This window comes from Phyllopteryx taeniolatus, chromosome 20, assembly GCF_024500385.1.
Source record: "Phyllopteryx taeniolatus isolate TA_2022b chromosome 20, UOR_Ptae_1.2, whole genome shotgun sequence".
Classification (NCBI taxonomy): domain Eukaryota; kingdom Metazoa; phylum Chordata; class Actinopteri; order Syngnathiformes; family Syngnathidae; genus Phyllopteryx; species Phyllopteryx taeniolatus.
The window spans coordinates 9,001,185-9,025,501 of NC_084521.1; the positions used below are offsets into that span (position 1 = coordinate 9,001,185).

Below are 24,317 nucleotides of genomic sequence, written 5' to 3' on the forward strand. Positions count from 1 at the left end.
TACGTCACAGCGTGGGGTTCCCCTCGCGTCAGGCAGGGAAGCTGCTTCCAAAGTCTCGTGACTGAAGCAAATATACAACGATCGTATCAAACATTCTGATAATAATTCTCCAGAGGTGGCAAAAATACTGTCACTCTAAATTTAAGTTGAAGTACAGATGCTAAAAAAAAGACTAAGTAAAGTCATAAATGGGTGTTGAAAAGGTGAGCTTGAGAACAACCACGACTCAGAGTGGGACGCTCATCTTCCAAAACCCAAAGAGAAAATAGAAAGGATGGTTGGTGTTATAAGAGAACAATATACATTTTGGAATCCCGACAATAGGAGCTGTTGTAAAATAAGCATTCATGTAACTAGACCATTAATGATCCATCGATCCATTTTTCATACAACCGGTGACCAGTGTGACATGAAATCTTGTCACAGATGGTGTGGTGGTTGGCTCAAGTTGACTTCTGTGCAGGCAGCGTGGGTTTAGTTCCCACCCAGTGACAGTGTGAATGTAAGTGTGAATGGTTGTCTGTCTCTGTGCTCTGTGATCGACTGCAGGCGATCACGTCAGCCCAACGAGGACAAGCGGTATATAGAAAACGTCTGGATAGATGGAAACAACAACTATCTTATTAACACCAGTCACAATATATGATACATGGAGGATGATGTAAGATGACGGGAGTTTAGTTGTGAAGCAGAGGGAACCCTTTTGGGAGGACTCAACCCCCCAAAAAGTGGACATATGACTGATTTTTGTTTTAGATTAGTTACCAGCTACTTTCTATTTTATGAGGAATGACATAAGATGGTAGGGTCTAAAGACAGGATCATATCTACAATATATGTAATTGATAAACGATAAATGTTACACAGTTTTTGCTGCAGCTCTGGAATCAGGAGCACCTACTAAAAGGGGAGAGAATGTTGGGAAAATATAAGCAGGATATACCAGTACACGACTCACACAAAGTTAGGGGATATTCGGTTTTTGGGTAAAATTCCAAGGTGATCGTAAAATGGCCCATAACCTTTATAGGTGAACGTAATTGGACCTTCTCTTAACTTTTGAATGCGCAATTGTCCAAGTGTAAAAAAAGTATCTGTTGTGAATTTTTCCATTGTTAGAAAACAGCTAATGTGCTTTCGAATGTTTAGAGAGGTCAAATTAAGTTAACCTGTAACGGTTATGGGCCATTTTAGGTGCATCCTGAATTTTCACCTAAAATCCAAACATCCCTACTTTTGTGTGAGTAGCGAAGGAAAATTAACCTCCACTTATTGCTGTGGTTTGAGCAGAAGATGCTGATGTTTTGCTTAGTAAGTAACAGTATACAAATCACTTTCAGGTAGTAAAATATTTTTTTTTAAAACACCCTTACAGGGCTGGAACCTGAATGGATTAACCCATTAATACCAAACACCATGACAAGAGTGCTCAAGAATTGGAGATGATTAAATACTAGCACTACTGATAATTACTGACTCTTGTTTGATTATAAGCCAGTTATATTCATATATGCCTTGTCCCTTACTGATTTCACTGGTTCTTGACAGCATTGTGTGAAAGTGTGCCAGGGTAGATTTCATTTTCCCAGACCGCAGCAGCAGAGGCGGTTCCCTGGTTCATTCTGAGCTTTTCTCCCTAAATCCGTTAGAGCAGGATGTGTCATGTCCCGACTGAGTGAAACTGCCTTGTTTTCAGGTCTGTCAGCTACAGGCCCTAGAGCAACACCGCTACTTGGTGCACTGCATTGATCAAAATGACCTGCAATCACAAATGCACTCTTTTTTTTCTTCCACTGATCACTGTTTTAATGATTGGAAAACTGTGATGGATTGCAGCCTTGAGGCTGGATGAGGCCTGAGGAGCTATTTGTCAAAATGTGACATTTTAGTATGAATTAAAAATGCATCAGTTCCCACTCCTATTACACACTGGAGTATTCACTACATTAGCTTGAAAGTCAGAGGAGGCGGCTTGACCAGCCTTCCATCTTCTACACCCTTATTTAGTCAGGACAAGAGCGCAAGGAGGCGGAGGAAAGGATAGAGGGGTGAAGAGGGTGGAAAAAGAGATGTGGCAGGTCTCTTGTTGCAGATGAGCCAAGTCTCACTTTTGGTATTTCCAATTATCACAATCAGAATGATTCTATTTATGATTATGCTCAAACTTTGAGCCAAAAAGGGAGTGAGCGGTTTACAAAGCAAGCCGTGAATATCATGTACTTTTATCGAGTTTATCATTGTTTATTGATGTTGAAGCAGTGTACGAGAATAGTTGTACTGGGTTTACACAATGCCATGCTCTGGGAGCTAACTGGAAATACCTTATCACAGCTGAACAGCCTTTCCTCTTCAACTTTAATTCATCCATCCATCCATTTTCTGAGCCGCTTCTCGTCAAGCAGGCAGGGCACATACAAACAAACAACCATTTGCACTCACATTCACACCTACGGGCAATTTGGAGTTGTCAATTAACCAACCATGCATGTTTTTGGGATGTGGGAGGAAACCGGAGTGCCCAGAGAAAACCCACGCAGGCCCGGGGAGAACATGCAAACTCCACACAGGCGGGGCCGGGGATTGAACCGCGGTCCTCAGAACTGTGAGGCAGACGCTCTAACCACCGTGCCGCCAACTTTAATCCCCCTATGAAAATCAGATCAATACACTATTACATACAGTATGTGTAAAAAAGGCAAGAGTTTATCTTTCCTGTAACTTGTAGTGCTGCTAAACCATAATTCATTTAAATGAAAATGGAAACTGGGAAGAACTGGGAAAAGCAGTTCTGATAATAACTGCACGCACCTCAACAGCATCTCAAATAACCATCAAAAACAACTCACTGCCTCTCACTGCATGGTGACATCATGTGTGCGTGGGTGTTCGCCAGGTGCTTTTCAGTTTCCTCCTCTCGGCCAAACGACTTGTACAGTATGTTAAGAATGACTATTCCTGTCAGCACTACTGACCAAAGCAAATGTAGTGAGAACTGGAATTGGTCCCGGGGTGTTTACAGCTGCAGCTGCCCACTGCCTGATGTGTGCAAAGGTTATATTTTGATATACATAGTACTGTACAGTGGAACATCTTAAGGTTAAACACAATCTGCTTTGTTGCTTTATTTGGATTTTAAACTAAAACATACTGTGGGGGGGGAAAAAAAGGTACTGTACTATTTTTTATCTTCATGTTAGGGTTAGTAGGTTATGGTTGAAAGGTGTTTCTCATATTATAAACTGATGCCGTTGTATTCTGAACAAAAATATAAACACAACACTTTGTTTTTGCTCCCATTTTTCATAGGATGACCTCAATACTTTTTCGATGTACACAATATGACTATTTCCCAGGTGGCACGGTGGAGGACTGGTTAGAGCGTCTGCCTCTGCCTCACAGTTCTGAGGACCGGGTTTCAACCCCCGGCCCCGCCTGTATGGAGTTTGCATGTTCTCCCCGTACCTGTGTGGGTTTTCTCCGGGCACTCCGGTTTCCTCCTACATCCCAAAAACATGCATGGTAGGTTGATTGACAACTCCAAATTGCCCGTAGGTGTGAATGTGAGTACGAATGGTTCTTTGTTTGTATGTGCCCTGCGATTGGCTGGCAACCAGTTCAGGGTGTACCCCGCCTCCTGCCCGATGATAGCTGGGATAGGCTCCAGCACGCCCGCGACCCTAGTGAGGAGAAGCGGCTCAGAAAATGGATGGATGGATGGATGATTATTTGCCTCAAATATTGTTCACAAATCAGTGTAAATCTATTTCAAATGTTGCATTTATATTTTTGTTCAGTATAAAACCTTTATCCATCCATTTTCTGTACCGCTTGGCCTTTTGTCTGTCGCAGATGAGAGGCAGGTTACATTTACCTTCTTCTTGTTATTGTAGTCAACTGGATTATTACAGCAATATTGTAATGAGTAGCCAGGATAGAGACATGCATTGTTTTTTCCATTTCTCCTACTAACAGTATATCAACATCACATTACCATCCTTTACCATATCTGATAGCCTTCTGTGGTATAATAATAAGTACAGATCCACATTGCTGATGTATTTTCTGGTCACATCAAGTGGTATCAGGTAAAACGTGCAGGTGTAAAACAAACAAACAAAAAAAACACAAACAAACCAAAATTAAGAATAGCCCATAGTCGTTCTATGTGTACAAAAGTTTATTGCACTCTAAATATGTAATCAACAATCACCACATGGTTACAAAGAAGATTTGTGGTGAATAATAATGTGTCTTAATAATCATTTAATGTAGAAAAGTCATATTTAGAGTGAACCATAGACGCTTTAATAATACATATAAAAATAGAGTAGCAAAAAAGTTTTTACAGGACAGAGAATAAACACAGGGACAGGGTGTTTAGAATTAAAAGTATAGTTTGCAGTCATATAATGACTAAGGACCACATATTTATGTGGACATCAAGAGGGTTTGAAAACAGATTTTTCCCAACCGGTTCATCTATGCATTCCCTCTAAACTGGGTTCTTATTTGGTTTGACCAAATACATCTCATCTCTGAATGGCACACATATGAATTGACATGTTACTGAAATTCTCCGCACGTGCTCATCGTCTGGACAGGTCACCCCCTGTGAATTAACAGAAATGATAGAGAAACAGTGAAAAAGATAACGTAAAAAGTTCACTGACATTCCTTTGTGATGAATAAAGAAAAGAAGTGACGTCAGCCCCAAGTGTGGATGTTTTTAAGTCCAGGTTAAAAACTCTTCTTTTTGCCCATGCTTTTTAGAGCGTTTCCACTTTTAAATGATATTTCTTGCACTGTATGCTGTTTTAATTGTATTTTTATTTTTTTCCTCTTTGTTTTAAATATTTATAAGCTTTTTTCCCCCCTTTGTTTTTAAATGCTTTTAATCATGTAAAGCACATTGAGTTGCCTTGTGTATGAAATGCACTATATGAATAAATTTGCTTTGCTTTTGATTTTTAAGCATTCTAGGTTTATTGTTCAAATGCTAAACTGATAATATGGAAATTTTTTTTGCAGACGCCTGAGCTATATTTGCATGAAACACAAGTACTGTATGTAAAAACACCATACAGAGAAAGGAGAAAGGAGCATTGTGAATCATCTGCATGCTTGTGGTTACAATCATGAGAAGAGAGCACGGACACATATCAACTGATGGCAGCTGGTTTGTGTGCGCGTGAAAGATTGATTGCCATAGTGACCAAATCCGTCAGATGTGGTGTCCATGGGATTGTTGCAATGAGAAGGGAATTGGAGCTGGGGGATGCTCCGTGTTGGACGGCGGTTACATCCAATTAGCTGACGCAATCGGAGGTGGGATCTGTGATTGAATTATTGATGGGGGGCTCAGGCAAACGTACGTTCCAATAAGGCTGTGTGAAAGCGTTGGACAAGTGTTATTGTAAATGAGTATGTTTAGAAAGAAGAAGAAACGCTAGTGAAAAGCGTTACAATGGCTGTTATGTGACATGTTGAAGTATTCTATACAGACAAAATCCATTAATTCATTGATTAATTCATCAGCATTTTGGTCCAAAAAGTTTTCACGGAATATTAGTCCTTAATCAAAAACTCTCTTCCAACATCAGTGACATCTCACCACCACAAACACACGGAAATCTATCTACAGTGAAAACCCTTCCACTGATTTATTGAAATTTTATTTTTTAACATATCTTCTGTTATTCACAATAAAACTCACTTTTTCTGTACTTGTGCTCAAGCCATAGTGACAAAAGTATAACTTTGGTGCCATCTAGCTGCCGAGGAACTATGTTGAAGTGGGTTGAGGAGCTTCATTTAGAAAAAGGTTATGTTTTGCCGCCATCTTGTGGCACCTTTAAGTATTACTTTGACATCATCTTGGGGTCAAGGAACTATACAGTAGTGAGTTGAGGAGCTTCAGTTGGACAAAAGTAGTTCTTTACCACTACATTTTGGCATCTTGGTACCAAGGAACTGAGTTGAAGTCAGTTGAGGAGTTTCATTGCATTTTCATGATGTGGCATCAATAGGCAATTATAAACCTATTTGCGGGTGTCAATTGCAGATTTTCGTTATGCACGTTAGGGCTCGGTCCCTGTAACACTAGGTTTGTCTGTCTCTAATGACGTGCTCGATATCCTGTAGTTATTCTGAATGGCAAAAACGAGTCTGAAAGCAGCACACAACAAACAATCTGCATGCAAAGATTTTACATCCACCTAAATGCTTGCGCCGCATTACAATATGAGACGGACATTCAAATCACTTTGGTTGCATTCGCTCTCCCTCACCTTGGCAGCTGGTGCACTCACAGCTGTGTATGACAGGCAGGACGACCGGCTCACTCTCGCCGCTGTCACACCGTAAGTTGAGGAAGCGGACGGGGTTGTCTGGGTCCAAACGGTAGCTGCAGCACTCACACACGGACCTTAGGTAGGGCTCCTGTGTAGAGTTTAGAGAGGAAGCTTATTAAATCTTAATGAAGAGATCAAATGTATTCCCAAGTGGTTTGGTTAAGGATTTTTTGAAAAAAAAATGGTTGATAAAGCCAAATACAAAATTCTGAAACATTGCTGTGGATAATACATTACCTGACATACAGACATAAAGTAAAAACATCATTCATGCTGTCTTTACAATATACTATGATGGTAAACTGAAAATACATTGATTTTTCAATGTGATTGATTGCTTGACATGCAGTACCAAAATAAAAAGAGAAAAATACAAAAAAGTACAAAAAAGGAAAAATATTTCATACTGAAACACTGTAATGTCTGTCTGAAAAGGAGTAGGAAGAAGTTAACTTACTTAAAATACAGATACCACATAAAAACACTTTATACATACACCCCACTCCACATACCCAATAATTTTTCCCTACATCGTATACACACGCTTTTTCCTCATAACCTGTGTGCAGCTTACGTATCTTATTTTATTTTTTATATACTTTCAGCTTTCTTTCAACTTGTTTCTGTTCAGATATTGCTTTAATTACTCATTCACACATTTACTACTTGAACAAAACAAAACAAAACAAAAACAAAAAAAAAAACACTTCTGAAGTTGTATCACCCTTTAAAAAGACAATAATGCCACCGAGATTTTTTGACTGACAGTGTCAGAGAGCGCAGTGGTTCCAGGCCTGCGCTTCAATGTTCTGAGGTGAGGCGTCACTAATATTTGTCCCCAGTTGTAGTTCTCCACGCCCACAAACAACCTCACTAATGCACATAACTGAACACATAACAAAACTGGGTATTATTATCACTGTCATGGCAAATATTTTTACACAGCTTTTGTGTTGGATCAGATGACATTAGTGTTGAGTTTAATTACTTCTATTCCATTGTTATTATTCGATTTGATTATGATATTAGTTCCAGTCCTCCTGATAATGGCCCAGGTGACTTTCGCAGCATACCATTTCTTCACAGGTTACCGTGCCCTGTTACCACAGTAACAGTAGGTAATTACACATTTGGCTCAGCTGATGTTTATTTTTACTAATCTCTCAGCATGACTGACTCTATTTTTAAAGTGGGGATGTATGGATGCCAACAGAGAACAATGTCGCTATGGTGATGTGGTGCTGTCTCTGCTGACTTGCGAGGAGGATGAAGCTAAAAAAAAAGGGTGTTCAAAAGAGGTAGACAGAAGCTTTAACGAGCTCAACACGTGACCACCAGCATTCGCCTTCACGTGTGCTAATCAACACCATCTATTTTTAGATCAATGGTGACTCAACACCTCAATGAGGTACTGTATGTGCCCAAACAGAGTATGTCTCTTTGCACAGACGAGTCCTATACACAGCCTATTTGCTGATCACTGACATTCAGTTGTAGTAAGAAAGACTGTTACCACAGCTGCTGTGACCCACAGCAAGAATGACAGTGAAGTCATCAATACTGGTTCTGATCCTTTTTAAAGAGCATAACTCTAATGGTCAGTTGACGTCCTAAAAAAAATGTATATAAATTATGAACATTTTGTGCGTTAGATCCATTGTGAGCCTTTCAAAAATCAATAACCAACGACGAGGCGATGGGCTCCGTGGGCGTCTCAGTCTCGCTGTTTAGCGGCTATACGACGCTCCGTCAAAATGTCTTAGTTTGAGCTGGGCGATAAGAAAAGGATAAAGATATCTCAAAATACTGTATATGACCCCCAAATTTGACTGTGATAATAAATGGGCTTAATAGCACCTTCCTACTTTCAAGGTACTGGAAACACTTTTACAAAGTTGCTCACACAACAATGAAGTCACATGCTGCAAAGGAGGGAACGTAAGAAGTCCAACGATAAAAGATAAATGGAGATTGAACCAGCAACATTATGAGACAATAACTGTGCCACCTGAACCAAACCGCCCCCAGGAGAGCTTGCTTATGAGACAATTGAGATGACCGACTGTGGATAATCAACACACAAGTACAGTATGAGTGTGTCCGTAGCTTATCCATACCTCCAAGATGACATCAGTTCTGGACAGACAGCGCCCCCTGCAGAAGCTGACCTCCACGTTGTCAAGCCGACAGTTTCCCTTTGTGATGTTCTTAACTTGTACGTAGCGGCGGCACTCTGGCACAGGCTCACCTGAGAGATTCACAAAGAAGCAGCGGGGGCGGATGAAGGGTGTAAGGGGAGAAAGAAGGCAAAGGGAAAGCTTGTCAAGTTAAAAGAACAGGCGAGAAATAATTGAGAATATCTGCTTAAATTTGAATGAAAAAAAGGAAGAGGACAAAGCCACAAGAGGGTACAGCCTGATAGTTTCTTTCTGAGGAAACAAAGTGACACTGCTGTTGTCCCTTAGCATCTGAATCCAAGAGATTTAAGGTCAAGTGTAGATTTTATGATGCAATCTCTTGCTAATTGCCCACTGTAGCAGCCTGCACCATATTCTCTGCCATTTAACAAATCACAAAATAATTCTCCAAAACGGTCTGGTTCATATATTGTATGGGTTGCAATTTCTGTATATTTCACATTTACCTGGAAACGGTTTCCTGCAGACTGGACAACAGCTGCCCGGCTCTTCTACTTTGACTTCCCCCTGAGGGAGAGGATGCAGTTTGTTTAGAATGGTTATAAATAATCAGCTTCATTGTATTAACAACGATTAATTTGATTGGATATTCAATATAACAGTTTACAGCAGATACCTGGTAAAGGTATCATTTCATTGAACACATCACTATTGTGAAACCCCCACCCCACGCCCCCAATTTGCGTAGGATAGGGAGACCCAACGCTGCCGCAGATCGTGATAATCCATGATTAATTGAGACCCAAACAGAAAAAAGCTTGAAATTGCCTATAGATGGGGGCAAAACACTACTTATGCGTCAATGAAACTCCTCAGCTCACTTCAACATACTTCTTTGACGCCAGATGGCACCAAAACAATCCTGTTATTGCTTTGCCGTAGGCACAAAAACAGCAAACGTGATTTTTTCAGGAAATAATACGGATAGATTCCAAAGACAAAATGCTTCATGAATAGGTGAATTTGCAAATGCTGACCGAGAATGGGTTCACTGTACAACAAAAACTGCGAGTGAAACCTTTCGTTCAACATTTGTGACATCTGATCTCACAAATATGACTAGATAAATGGACTAACATTCCCTCAGGCGTTTGAACAGCTAGCAAGTACAGTATGCCCATTGATTAAAACTGGTAAGCAATTGTTCAACACTGTAGAGAGATTTGAGAGACTCGAACTACAGACCTCAAAATTGTAAGGCAGACATGCTAGCCACAAAATCACCATGGCACTGGGCCATAAATGAAATGAAAACACGGCGGTAACTGAGCGTAAACTAGTTAATAATAAACTTAATAATGATGGCGCGTGTCAAAACATACTATATGTGCATGGAAAATGATCAGTATGTAATGGTTAAAATAAGTCTGTCCGACCATTATTTCAAAGCAATGCCGGATTTTCAAGTTTCAGTAAATGCTTATGTAATACTTTTGTCAGTTTTAAGTTATTCACAGGTTGTTTTTTTTTGCACTGACCATTGTGGTTTTCCTTTCTTTAAATGGAAAGATGTATAGTAAACAATTTTGCCTACGTGCGGAAGATGAGGGAACTGAAGCTGCTGAGGAAGAAAGATTTGGTCTCAAGAAAGGCTGGCTGTCCCATGATGCATCAGTCTGAGAATAGCTGCTGCGAGAATGCACAGCTACTCAAAGTCTGACAGTGGGCTACCAACACCAGCTTATGCGCAACCCTAAAACTTCAGCCATCTGCACCATTATTCTATCAAATACTGACAACTGTTAACTGTTCACCCCAAGGACATTTCCTCCCACTCGCCACTGCCGGCAGTCTTCCCTCAGGGACTCGCTAAGAGGTTGGGAGTGCATGAGCAGAATGATTTGAAGAACGTTCAGCTGACAGCCTGATGTGTGAAATGTTTCCTGTTGATTTTTAAAAAAAAGTTTAAAAAAAATGATCAACAAGGGATTTAAGAGGTAATTTGTCCTGATGGCTTCTTAGTTTGTAAGTGAACCCCAGCTATTTGTGAGGGACACGGACCGAGCCCTGCCACAAATAGCAAAAATCCGCAAGTAATTGACACCGCTCATACCTTGTTTGGAATTGTTTGAAGAAGACGCTACTACTTTCTAAATGAAACTCCTCAACTCATTTTATTCAACTTCGTCGGCATCGAGATGTACTATGTTTAATGTTTCCTATGGAAAAAATGTTTTTAAGTTCATATCAGTGGTTGACCAGGATTCCAGAATCCATCTGCTATATGCAGAACGTCACATCACCAAAACTGGAAAACAGGTTAGAGGACTTCCTGTGTATGCCGATAACTAGCATTTCAACGGGGTGGTGACATGATTGTTTGAATCTGAACTTGCCAAAATTGTGTTTTCTTCATGCCTGCTGCCAAAAAAAAGTTAAATATATGTATATTAGTTATTTATACAAATAAAATATGATATATGTAAACATGAACGAAGCTTAAACATCACATATGGTCATCTTTGATCGCTCTTGAAGACATCTTGTGTAAAACAAAAGACAAACAAAACACGTTCCACCGACCCAACACCCTCAAATGCTTACACGTGAAAATTTAAGGTAGTGCTGAGAGTTAAACTGTGATATAAATCATGACACTGAAAGTAATTCATTAAATGACTTTTGCCATCCCAAAACAGGATAAGCAGCGCTTTCACTGACTCAGAACTTTGACTTTGTAAGGTGAATGATGGAATTCAGAAGGCTATTAAAAAATAACAGCCGCAGACGTGTGTGCATCATACTGTAGGTGGAATGCTCAGTAGACTGTCTACCTTGGAAGCTCATCGCGCGACCTTGAAAGTTTGACCTGTCAGCAGATTTTATTTTTACCCTGATGTTAATAAAGCACCGGTGAGCTAAAGACATACATTGAGCATAATTGTATAGAGGAGACAATTGACTCATCTGTTATGGCCCCATAAGCAGGAAACACAATTTTCATTTTTGATCTTCCCCTAACTGCTCTTTTAAGTTTTTTTTTTTTGAGTTTGTTAAATGCTGAAAAAAAAGTCAAAAAAATCTCATGTAATACTGTTTTGATCAGATTGAATATAAATTGCTATTCATTTTGGGTGTTTATTTACAAATGAGAATTGATATTGATAACCACACAATTTTCTAATCAATCAAGTGTGAACATAAACAACCTTGTAAATATTTGGGAGAATATTTGGGAGTAAACTCATTATATTCTGCAAGTGCTCATAATGTCGGTTGGTGAGTATATATGGTTTTTTTTTCTACCACTGAGTTTTTGCGGGACGCAGGATTGGATAAGATCAGAATGTGGAAACCAAACGTACCTGTCAAATGGACTAAAAAAATGGATGCATATTTTATTTAGAGAAGATTTTTTTTTCTTCTCTTGCCTGTACAGTGTGCATACATGATTGACCACTCAGACGGATGGTCCCTGCAAGATGGCCATTTAAGCACCAATGTGTTCTACTACTGCTTACTTCCACACAGAAGCGGAAAAGTGGCTCTCAAAATAATAAAGAAACTGCTCATAAGTCCTCATGCATGCTAAAACAGTTGCACATATTGGAGAATTCTTCAGAAAAAATGATGAATGATTTAAAAACTGTAATTTAAATGTAAAATATTAACTCTTCTTCTTTTCCTTAGGGGTCGCCACAGCGCGTCATCCTTTTCCATGGAAGCCGATCTCCTGCATCCTCCTCTCGAACACCAACTGCCCTCATGTCTTCCCTCACGACATCCATCAACCTTCGCTTTGGTCTTCCTCCAGCTCGCTTGCCTGGCAGCTCCATTCTCATCATTCTTCTAGCTCACTCTTTCTCCTCTGGATGTGTCCAAACCATCAAAATCTGCTCTCTCTAACTTTGTCTCCAAAACATCGAACCTTGGCTGTCCCTCTGATGAGCTCATTTTTTATTTTATCCAACCTGGTCACTCCGAGAGCGAACCTCAACACCTTCACTTCTGCCACCTCCAGCTCTGCTTCCTGTTGTCTCTTCAGTGCCACTGTCTCTCATCCGTACATCATGGCTGGCCTCACCATTGTCTTATAAACTTTGCCCTTCATCCTAGCAGAGATTCTTCTGTCACATAACACACCTGACACCTTCCTCCACCTTTTCCAACCTGCTTGGACCAGTTTCTTCACTTCCTGACCACACTCACCGTTGCTTTGGACTGTTGAGTATTTCAAGTCCTCCACCCTCACTCTCTTCTCTCTGTAGCCTCACTCTTCCTTCTCCATCCCTCTCATTCATGCTCATATATTGTGTCTTACTTCGGCTAATTTTCATTCCTCTCCTTTCCATTGCATGCCTCCACCTTTCTGTTTCTCCACCTGCTCCCTGCTTTCACTGCAGATCACAATGTCATCTGCAAACATCATGGTCCACGGGCATTCCAGTCTAACCTCATTTGTCAACCTATCCATCACCACTGCAAACAGGAAGGGGCTCAGGCCTGATCCCAGAAGCAGTCCCACCTCAACCTTAAACTCCTCTGTCAGACCTACAGCACACCTCACCACTGTTCTGCTGCCCTCATACATGTCCTGTATTATTCTAACATACTTCTCTGCCACTCCAGACCTCCGCATGCAGTACCACAGTTCCTCTCTGGGTACTCTGTCATAGGCTTTCTCTATATTTAGAATCATCTTTTATTGTCATGAACATGCATGCATGCACACGAATTTTTTTCTCTGCATTTAAACCATCACAGTGAACACACAGACATGTTAGTGGAACACAATGGAGCAGGGGGCAGCTGAAGCGTATCTACGAAGACACAATGTCTTCTGACCATCTCTGTACTTTTCCATCAACACCCTTGAGGTAAATAATGCCTCTGTGGTACTCTTTCTAGGCATGAAACCATAGGGTTGCTCGCAAATACTCCCTTCTGTCCTGAGTCTGGCCTCCACTACTCTTTCCCATAACTTCATTGTGTGGCTCATCAATTTTATTCCTATATAGTTCCCACAGATCTGCACATCACCCTTGTTCTTGAAAATGGACACTGCCACAGTTTTCCTCCATTCCTCAGTCATTTTCTCACCCGCTAGAATTCTGTTGAACAAGCTGGTCAAAAATTCCACAGCCACCTCTCCTAGATGCTTCCATACCTCCACAGGAATGTCATCAGGACCAACTGCCTTTCCGTTTTTCATCCTCTTTAGTGCCCTTCTAACTTCCCCCTTACTAATCATTCCCACTTCCTGGTCCACCTTCTCTCTCATTTTCCTCATTCATCAACTCCTCAAAGTAGTCTTTCCATCAATCCAGCACACTACTAGCATCAGTCAACACATTTCCATCCTATCCTATCCTAAATCACCCTAACCTGCTGCACATCCGTCCCCTCTCTATCCAACATGTATAGATCCTTTTCTAGGAAAAGAGGAAATGTAATATGTAAAATGTAATATGTACAAAAATTCAGAAATCAAACCGCATCATTAATTGTGTCTTGTTTGATGTGCACTGGGCTATGATTAAAAAACACAGTGGCCCTTTCAAAGGGTGTGTTATTGTTGACGTTTGTATAAGTCAAAGATTCAGAGGAGTTTGTGGGTATAATAAAGCACAGAGTGCACGCTTGTGGGTCGATCGGACAATCACATATTGATCTGGTTCAGCCAGTGAATTTTAGAGAACATCCCACATAGCCAAGAATGTGCACTAAAAACTAAATGACCACCTGAGACATTGTGAGAACTGGACCACCCAAGGGTAGCATTCAGCAGATGAACCAGCCTGAGAAGGTAGTCTGTTTGCAGGTGGTGTTTTTTGGAACAAGTACAGGTCCAGATTTTAACTGTGCATCTTCCCCAGATACCATTAAAAAAATTCCCCAGTTAGTGAATCTTCTGCTCATACCACTGTTTAGATAATAACCAAGCTAAAAAAATAAATAAATACTGAAACTTGCCCCGAGCACATCCGCAGCACAGACAATCACTCAACTGTGTAATAACGACGAAGGACTTAGATAAATGATTCATGGGGGGGTTAGAAAAAACAGGAGGAGTCATCAGTTCTAAGAAGAAAATTTAATCTAGTCAATAAGTAAAGTTGTTTCTACAGTTACATATAGTATTTTACTTATGTGTTCTGCAGATACAGTATGATATCTTAAACAGGGATCTAAATGTATATAAGTAAAGCCCAAATTGTTTGTTAACTTCGACTGGGTTCTACTGCTGTCAATCAAGAGGCCAGCTCTTTGGAACTGTTCGTGAATGTGCTGGATGCAGTGAAGAGGAAAAGTCAACTTTTTCCTGTACATACATCTCTGCGTCTTCAATCGGACATCCTGCAGTGTTTTTGAAATCTATATAAAGTAAAGGGCGAGGGCTGTAGTAGCCAACCGTATTTTTTTTAACATTACAGTAATTGACGAAGGCTATTGTATTTTTTCACATTACCGTTTATCGCAGAAGAAGCAAGGACAAGCAGCTTTTCCAAGTTTTTATATTCTAAATGGAAATGTACAAAACGAGAAATCAAATTACCGAGAAGGGGGAGAAAATAAGATGCTGAGTCGTGGCGTATTTTGTGTTGTGGCTACCCAGCGGCCTATTGTTTGTGTCTGCAGCCTGCAAGCCAGTTAACACGGTGAAAACTGAAGGTCTATGTGGGTCATCGAACAAATACCATTATGACTTGTCCTCCAGGTACACCACAAGAAATAAAGCAGCCTTGCATAAAGCAGAATAGTTGTCCACTTCAATGCAGATAAATGCACTTAAAAGTACATTTTAAAAAGGTAAGAACATTTTTATGCTGTTCTTAACAGTGGAAAATACATCAGTACATCATTCACAGAATAAGCCACCAATTTTTTTTATTTTTTTTTACATTGCTGCCCAGAGTTTTTGTGTACATTGAACCTACTTAAATAATTACTGAATATGGCATGTGCAAGAAGGTAAGTTAAAACCTAGGACAAAATATATTTTGTAAAGCTATGAGATATAAAGTTGGAATATTAACAGAAAAAAGTCAGAATATTCCAGGAATAAATGTGTAATTTTAACATGAAAGTTATGCAAACATAAACACAATAGTCTGTCCTATACTTTAGAGACCATAAACGATAAAACAGTTCAGGTTGAAGACTGAACAACCTCAACAAAAGGGTCAAGTATAGAATTAAATGCGGTTACATGCTTGATCACAGAACAAATTAAACTTGGAAGTTAAGACAGTGCTACACAATTTGTAATCACTATCATCGCGATAGGCGTGACGTAAAACCCAGACAGACATTTACAGAGGTTTTACTTAACACATTCCTCATATGAGCTCTTGAGGGCACAGTCAGCACTGCTGTCACCATTATGCACTATTAGTTTGTTTTGTTGTCTTTATATTACCACTTTTTTCCCCCTGTGGTGTACCTTAGTGTGGCACAGTAATTCAGTGGTGGGCAGAGTTTACAACGACAATGAAATCAATCTGACTCTGATCTAATTTGAGAATAATTGAGAATCATTGCAGATGATCATGTTATGAACTTGATTAAACGTCAGCGAGCGTGTTTCACCTCATCACAGCGGAGTTCAGGGCACCTCGGCTGGCACAGTTTCTTCCCGTTCACACAACGGCATGACAGGCAGTCCTCCACCCACTCTGATCCTGCCTGATCCACACACACACAGAAACAAATATGCGCCATTTACATTTTCACTCAAATTTCTGTCCCCAGTCACTAAATTTTTTATGAAGTGCAGCTGGCTCAGATAGCTTAGGATCAATGTATGACATCGCTACATATAGTACACCGCCCACACGGTTGTAAAAGCAAGAGTCACATTATGACATTGTAATTATAACAGCACATACAACTGTTATATAGACTGCAAGGGCCATCACATTTATATATGTTGGCAATAGCAATCACTGAGACTTCTTAGGTTCAGCAGATTAAAAGTACACTCCACGGGGTGATTTCGCAGCTCACACTCGGCTATTTGGCATAACGGCCATGAGGCTGTTGATTAGAAAAGCCGTTGAGGGTCTTTCGAGGGACATTTGTCATCGCATGTTGACAAGACAAGTGAGAGAGAATGAGGAAAGGAAAAGTGACGGAGCAAAGAAAGAATTAAAAAAAAAAAAGTCATCGGGAGAAAGATCAAGAAAGGGGGGATCTGACCTCTTGTCAGAGTATGATTAATTCTCATAAGCCTATAATATCCCTTTCTTCATAAATTATTCCTGGCAGGCTTGCCCAGTTGCGGTCAGAGTGCCAGCTTTCTACAGCACGCCATGCATAATTGATGGTGCTATGGGCGGGAGAGGCATTGTGGTGTAATATGGCCCCCAGGGCACGTCACTCATCTTCTAATCGGCCTTTTATGAGTAAACAACACAATGGGAGTGAATGAGAGGGAGAGCGTGAGCGAAGATGCACCACAATGACCCAGGCACAATAGTTACAAGTTACGATCGGCCGTAGGTCTGCTTTGGGTGTGAGCTTTTTGTGCGCATGTGTGTAAGTAAGTTTACCTCCTGCATGACGCCCTGGTCACGGCAGGGGCAGAGAGCAGGGATGACACACACGCCATCGGTGTTTCGGTAAAGCCCCTCCTGACACACGCAGCCCTCTGAGGAGTGGCTGCAGTTGATGGCAGTTGGGAAGTAAATGTCCTCGCAGCTCCTCTCGCACAGTGGAAAGTCTTCAGACAAGCTCCTCCTCCTCTTCCATTGTTCCCCGTCAGGACACGCTGCAGAGAGGGAAGAGTCAGTAAGTGATGACCAGTGTGTCAGGAGAAAGGAAATTAGAAAGGGAAGATAAAACCGGAAGCTTACAGGATGGATAGAGGAAAAGGGAAAAAGGGATTGATAGATCAGTTAGGAAAGGAAATTAGGATATCTAAAATGTGGATGCGCATTGAGGATTTATTGAAGTTTTTGGTGATTAGTCCAAGTGGCAAAATGTATGTGCTTTTATACAATAGAGTGAGTTATGAGTCTAATTTGTTCTGTGACCAAGCTTGTAACTCCATCCCATCTATCCATTTTCTGAGCCGCTTCTCCTCACGAGGGTCGCGGGCGTGCTGGAGCCTATCCCAGCTATCATCGGGCAGGAGGCGGGGTACACCCTGAACTGGTTGCCAGCCAATCGCAGACAAACAATACAAACAAACAACCATTCTCACTCATATTCACACCGACGGGCAATTTAGAGTCGTCAATTAACCTACCGTGCATGTTTTTGGGATGTGGGTGGAAACCGGAGTGCCCGGAGAACGCGGGGAGAACATGCAAACTTCACACAGGCGGGGCCGGGGATTGAACCCCAGTCCTCACAACTGTGAGGCAGACGCTCTAACCAGTTGTCCGACGAGCCGCCAGCTTGTAACTCAATTTACTTTTAAAAACTATTTTCCCCATTAAAATGAATTAAAATACCATTCATCCTTTCTAGTCCCCTAAAAGGCACCAGAATGTTTTCGTTACGTTTACAGGTTTATAATTGCCTTCAGATGCCACAAGATGGCAGCAAAGCACTACACGAAGCTTCTGAACAGAGTTCCTCGTCACCAAGATGCCACAAGATAAAACAAAAGCAATACTTTTAAAATTAGACAGAGCTTTAGCCCGAGCACAAAAACAGCAAATAGGTAATTTTTCCAGTGAAAAACTTAGGATAGAGCAGGTTACAAAAATCTGTGTGTACCAATTTGGAAATATGCGGGAGAACATTGTCAAACACTGAAAGGACCCATTTGGAAAACTCAAAGCAGAAGGCCATCTTTTTAATCTGAACTTCATAATTAAGTGTACTATGCTTCAATATAACCCCACATGAATGATAGTCCTTCTCTACAATTTGATATTGTTGTTGTGCATTTTTAGGAACTCAAAAAGTACTGCGGTTTGAATATATTATATTCCCGGTAAACCTAGACGCACAACACAAAAATTCTGAATGTGATTGTCGCAAAGTAACTTGATAGTCCCTCCTATTACTCACCACAATCGGCGGCCTTGCAGGCAGCAGTGCGGTGGTCAGGGCCCTCACATGGGACCCCGGCATATTGGCTGGGTTGCAACACAGTTCTGGTGGAGCTTTGTTGTCCTGTACCACAGCTAGCTGAGCATGGACCCCACTGGGACCAAGTGGACCACTCACAGTCCACTAGAGGGTGAGAAAATGTGATGTGTAAAAGCAAAATAATCATAATTTTAAAAAATTGTTAATTGGAGTCCACATACTAGGTCAAAACTATTTTACATACTTTACACACACACACATTCTAACTACTCACTTGTATCATTGGTCAACGAGTGCATTAGCTGTTATTACAAACGGTTTGACAAATACATCATCCTCTCGACACTTGAAAGAAATGGAAGATTTTTATTATCCTGGTGCTTTCATTGCAATGAAAAGAGTGAGGTCCTACAAAGTGTCTGAACCACTTTCGGCATTAGAAGCTGAGGCAGAGCATCACTCACCGTCGCAGAGCTTGGAGGTGCAGTTAAACACTCCTCCTCGACACACACTGAGGACAATTAGGAGAATTTAGAGTTGTATTAGTGCTAAGCTTGATACTGGTGAAGAAATGATGACTAAGCAATCATCACATATGAAATAACAGGACATGGAGGTAAGTACAGTACGTCGTGTCGGCTGCATCTTTTCCATTTGATATCATAGTATCAAAATGGATAGTTGAGACATGAAACTTAACTCAGACAAAGTGCGTTTAAAGCAGGATTTAAGAAGTATTAACAAACAAACATTAGTCTGTCTTGATATTTCTGCCAAGACTGTGGTGCTTATCTTTCCATGTCACACTTGGGTTCAGATGGGTTCTCACAACACTTCCATCCCAGCTTTAATGACTCTCTCCTGAAATAATGTGTGTACCATGTGTTGCAGAGGTGCTGGAAGGACGTTCCAGGTGACAGCAGGACGTCTGCCCTCTCCTCTGTGCTGATATTTAAGGTTTGGTAGGCAATTGGCAAAGAGAGCAGTGAACAGGGACAGTCGGCGCGTGACACACACAAGCCTCTCTGCAACACCTGGTTAAGATGCATGCAAAAAACAAACAAAACATCAAAAACGATGCATGAGACTGGGCACAATGTATATCACCTAATGTGGAATGTCTGGATTATATATTATATTATACGTATATTCCAATATCCAAGCAGATGAAAGCTTAATTACTATGTTATGGTAATTTATTTTGTCACTGCTTCATCAAGTTCAGCAACATTTCGTTAACCCTGTTAAATTCCATCACACAGGTATATACATTTATATATTCCATCCAATCACATAAATACACTTTCAAATAAACACATACAGTATAAAGACGTATCCAGACCTGTCCAGGTGGGCAGGAGCACCCGGGGTTGCAAGGTCCTGCTAAACACTGAGTGTGGGGCCAAAGATCTTCACAGGTGTATGGACAGGAACCCGAACAGTCACTAAACACCTGGCCATCCGGACACTCTGTAATGTACACCATATGTAATAAACACTTACTCATCATTAAATATATCTTTGTGTTAATAAAAAAATGCCTTTACAATAATAGTAATGCTTTTTGTTTTTATTTACAACAATTTATTACTGTAGTTCTAGTTTATCGTGGTGTAGAAATGCATGACAGAATACATACAGTATATACTACTGAGAGGTGTTTCTAACATTTTCCAATTCTTATTTATCAAAATAAGATAGACTAAGTAGAATATTAAATTGTTAGCCTAATCGCATAAATGGTAAAGTGGTTTTGAAGTTACTATTACCAATGTGCTCGCTAAAAATAGTTTTCCCTTGTTCTCCGAATAAATTCAAATACGACTTGAGGCAACTATGATATTAGGCTAACGAAATGTGAAAGTGAAAGTTTCCCAAACATACTGTACTGTAAAAATTACTCATGTAATAAATATTGTAAAAATAATCCTAAATTATGACATTAACCCACTATAATATAGACAGATTTCTTTGAATTTTGGAAGGTACACCATTTGATATTTCTTTCTTTTACCAGTTCTGCAGCTGTTGCTGTTGCAGACAGTGTGTTGCTCAAGTGGCCCAGCACAGGCGGTCCCGCCTGGCTCTGGTTCCTGAAGGATTGTCTTGTTTCGCATCGACAACCCACCGCCGCACGTGGCACTGCACTCACTCCAGCTTGACCATTCGCTCAACAAACATCCCACTGCATGGAAAAATGTATTGAAATAACAGATGCAAATCCAAGTTAAGTCTCAAATGCATGGGATAATTAGAAGACGCGCAAGTATGTTCAAGACCTGGACATGGGTGCAAGTCACAGCTTTCGGTCTGTATGGTGTCAGAACAGGAAGGGCCGCCATCTGTGTCTTGGCAGAGGCGCGTTCGTGTCCGCTGGCCACGCCCACAAGTAGCTGAGCATGTCGTCCATGCGGACCAAGGCTCATATGAGGGACAGGGAAGATTTGTGCACACTAGAGTGCCATTCTCACATACACTGTAAACAAAAGGGGTTTGCGAGATGGAGATAAACATGAGCTCTTGTGCCGCCATTTCAGTCACTCAGCGCTTTACGGGTGTTCTACTCGCCAGGTGTTGCAGTCCATGACAAGCTCTTCATTTGGCATGAACTCCAATGTCCCATTGCCCGATGGGATACCACAGCGACAATCTGCCACGGGCACACATTGGCTGTCCTGCAATAGTTGTCCCTCTGGACAACGACAACCTGGGAGGTCAGAAAGGAAAGCAAGATGACAAAGTTAGGAAAGATGAAATGATTTGTCATGTGATGAGAAAAGATATCAAGATTCACATGTACCACACATGAAAAAAAATCATATTATACAGCAAAGAACAAAGCATGACTATAATAAATGACTAGATAACAGTCAAGAAAGCATTAGGCAATTTAGACATTTGTGTCACACTTATTATTCCACAGATAACTCATGATGTGACTTTAAGGGGCGTAGACTAATGAGTGATATCAGAAACATGGCCGATTAATCTTCGTGTGAGACTCTGGACGTGAGTATAGCCCACTGTAGCTGCTTGCGAGGGTTTTTAGTTTGTATTTGAGCCACTGGGAACAACAGGAGGTGAACTTAATTTTTTTGTCAGGAACGTGATTTAAAGATTTATGGGGGAATTATATCTTGGTGATTTATATGGCAATTATTTCTTCTTGTTTTACAGAAATTGTGGTTTTCCTCGCCTTTTTGTTTCATCCAGCAAATCTATCAATAGTAAATGAAAGATGATAATGATGATTTACTCAGATTTATTTAATTTACAAAAAAAAAGAAAAAATAGTGCTACACACTAGCATCAGTATGATGGCTGTTGTGGGGTGTCGTCTATGACAGTAATGTGATCGAAAGGGCTTTAATGAAGAATTGATGAAAGTCATCACATACCCGGATGACAACGACCTTGGAGACACTGTACATGCTCCCATAAGTCAGTGCAGCTACGAGGACACTGATTGGCACAAGCTTCTTGGTAGATCCGCCCCCTATCTTCACATCGTTCACCTTGGATATAGAATAAAGCCTGTTAAATACATGCATGCACAGCACAATTTGCATTTTGTTTCTTAGAGATATAGAGGAGACCGCTTTACGTGACAGTGTTGTTGGTTATACCTGGGCAAAGTCCCGTGTTGCAGCTCTGGCTTTGTGTCTGCTGGCTACGGCAGAGGGGTCCTGGGGGAGAGGCCAGAGGATGCCTGTAGCGCTGTCTGACTCCGCCACTGCACGGCTCTGCACAAACTGTCCACGCACTCCACACACTCCACTGACATAGATCTGAAACATGGAAAAGGTTATCTGACTGATCGTCATCTATGCCACAATCCCAATAATATTGTAGTTATTATGACAACGAGAAATGTTTTTTTGTGTTCAAGCAAATTGGAGCTATTGAGTTTTCGTTTTGTGCTTCACAATTATATGTTGTTGACTGGCATTTAGAGAAATCACTTTCCAAAGCTCTCATTCTACACATTTTTGTCAAATGTTTACTTTAATTTCCACTCAGGCTTTCGGTGGATGACTGCAAATCCAAACACCATTACACATGCAAATCATGAATCTCAATTTTAAACAAACTATGAGTTCATGTTCTCAGATCTCTCCAAATACAAACTGAAAACTAATCATTATGTATGTATCATTATTCAACAACAAAAATTCATACACAGCGCATCATGAATGATTGATTTCAAGCCAGAGCAGCCTACCAATCTCTCGGGTACAATCTGAGTAAATAACTGAACAAAATGAGTTGCTGTTTTGAAAGATACCTTGGCAGATATTAGCATCGGGACACAGCCTGTCTTCAACTTGTGGGTGTGGACACTGACTTTTCTCCTGCTGTCCGGACACTGGAAAACCGGAGTCAAAGTCTAAACAGGCCCGGAAACGCCTCTGGACTGAAACCATTTGACTTCCATTGACAGCCTCATCCAGGAGGCTGCTACTGGGGTTCAGGGAGGAGTATGGCATACAGGGAGAACAAGGGGTCCACTCTGACCATTCACTGAGGATAACTGCAAAACAAAACAATCAAACCAGGAGGTATATCTATGATACAATGTGGAAATATGTTCATGCTATTCAAGCAAAAGATCTTCAAATTACCTTCACACTCTCTCATGTCACACTCCAAAGTCCCATCATGGCAAAGGCTGACGACATACAGACAGATAAACAGATTCCTTCATACAGTATGTGGTACAAACACATTAGTTAAGACAACAATCCCCCACAGTTGCTTCTGCCTTGCACGCAAATATAAAATATGGATTGATTTAGAAAACAATGGGCTCCAACCAGGTACTGCAGCCGATGGCGACTGTCGACCCCTGAGGAACTGTGACCGGTATAGGGGATTGTCCTGAAGCTTGGTCCTGCAAGTAGATGCAGCCGCAATGCTCTGATAGTACACAGCTACCGTTCTGCTGCAGCAACCCCTGCAGGGACAACAAACACCATTTATACAATTAGATTAGGAACTGTGTTAGTTTCTTATTTGTCTTGATCCTTCTGCTTCCAGCACTGGAGCGTGTATCTCTTGAACAATGCTCATGAAGATAATTTGAAAACAAAAAACAAAACAAACATAAAACAACAACAACAGTGAACCAAACTGTTTGGCAATTGATCGATGCATTTTGTAGGTGACGTTCGATGATTTATATCTTACGTAAAGGGTAAGCCATAATTGTTCAAGTTAACACAGTGACGAGTGCTGTCATGTTTTATAACTGCAGGTAGCAGCTTTCTGTTCCATATTTCATTACCTGCCCTCCTTATTGCTGTATGTGCATATTGTCAGTCTACCAGAGAGCATTTCGCAATAAATCAAAGCTGATAGCTTGCAAACTGAGCTAAATAACATTATGAAATTGTCACATATCAAAGTGATATATAACCAACAGTATATAGCGTGGCATATTTCACTTGTTAAATGAATGTTGGTTTAATGCTGGTGTGGTCCCATAAAGTCAGATAGAGGCCAAAAATATGCAAGTAATTGACGCTCCCTACAAAGGATTGAATTGAATTCAGCTCCTCCCCTTACTTCAACATAGTTCCTTGGCAACAAGGAAATACTATCAGACAGGGCCTCAGCCTAAGCAAAAAACAGCAAATAAGTGAGTTTTTCAGCAAATGACGGAGGACAGAGCCCCCCCCCCCCCAAAAAAAAACACCCAACAACAAACAACAAATATGCGGGGGGTTCACTGTACAGTATAAAAGGTTGTAAGAAAAAAAACAATTAGTATATTCAATGTTAGTTG

At 40.8% G+C, this 24,317-nt stretch overlaps 1 protein-coding gene across 2 annotated transcripts in view; it reads right to left on the reverse strand.

The window, feature by feature from the left end:
- Nucleotides 1-4,166: 4,166 nt before the first annotated feature.
- The window catches only part of sspo (SCO-spondin), a 79,484-nt gene continuing 59,333 nt past the window's right edge, over nt 4,167-24,317 (reverse strand). For both annotated transcript variants that reach the window (XM_061758115.1, XM_061758114.1), the window contains 18 exons: nt 23,347-23,486; nt 23,155-23,201; nt 22,818-23,063; nt 22,159-22,320; nt 21,931-22,047; nt 21,101-21,239; nt 20,812-21,008; nt 20,547-20,717; nt 19,875-20,002; nt 19,412-19,566; nt 18,997-19,043; nt 18,512-18,676; nt 17,041-17,258; nt 16,079-16,174; nt 8,995-9,055; nt 8,468-8,598; nt 6,288-6,438; nt 4,167-4,609 (listed from right to left, as the gene is read on the reverse strand). In XM_061758115.1, the coding sequence (XP_061614099.1) occupies nt 4,587-4,609; nt 6,288-6,438; nt 8,468-8,598; nt 8,995-9,055; nt 16,079-16,174; nt 17,041-17,258; nt 18,512-18,676; nt 18,997-19,043; nt 19,412-19,566; nt 19,875-20,002; nt 20,547-20,717; nt 20,812-21,008; nt 21,101-21,239; nt 21,931-22,047; nt 22,159-22,320; nt 22,818-23,063; nt 23,155-23,201; nt 23,347-23,486 (2,394 nt within the window). In that variant the 3' untranslated portion in view covers nt 4,167-4,586. The remainder of the gene's footprint in view (nt 4,610-6,287; nt 6,439-8,467; nt 8,599-8,994; nt 9,056-16,078; nt 16,175-17,040; nt 17,259-18,511; nt 18,677-18,996; nt 19,044-19,411; nt 19,567-19,874; nt 20,003-20,546; nt 20,718-20,811; nt 21,009-21,100; nt 21,240-21,930; nt 22,048-22,158; nt 22,321-22,817; nt 23,064-23,154; nt 23,202-23,346; nt 23,487-24,317) is intronic.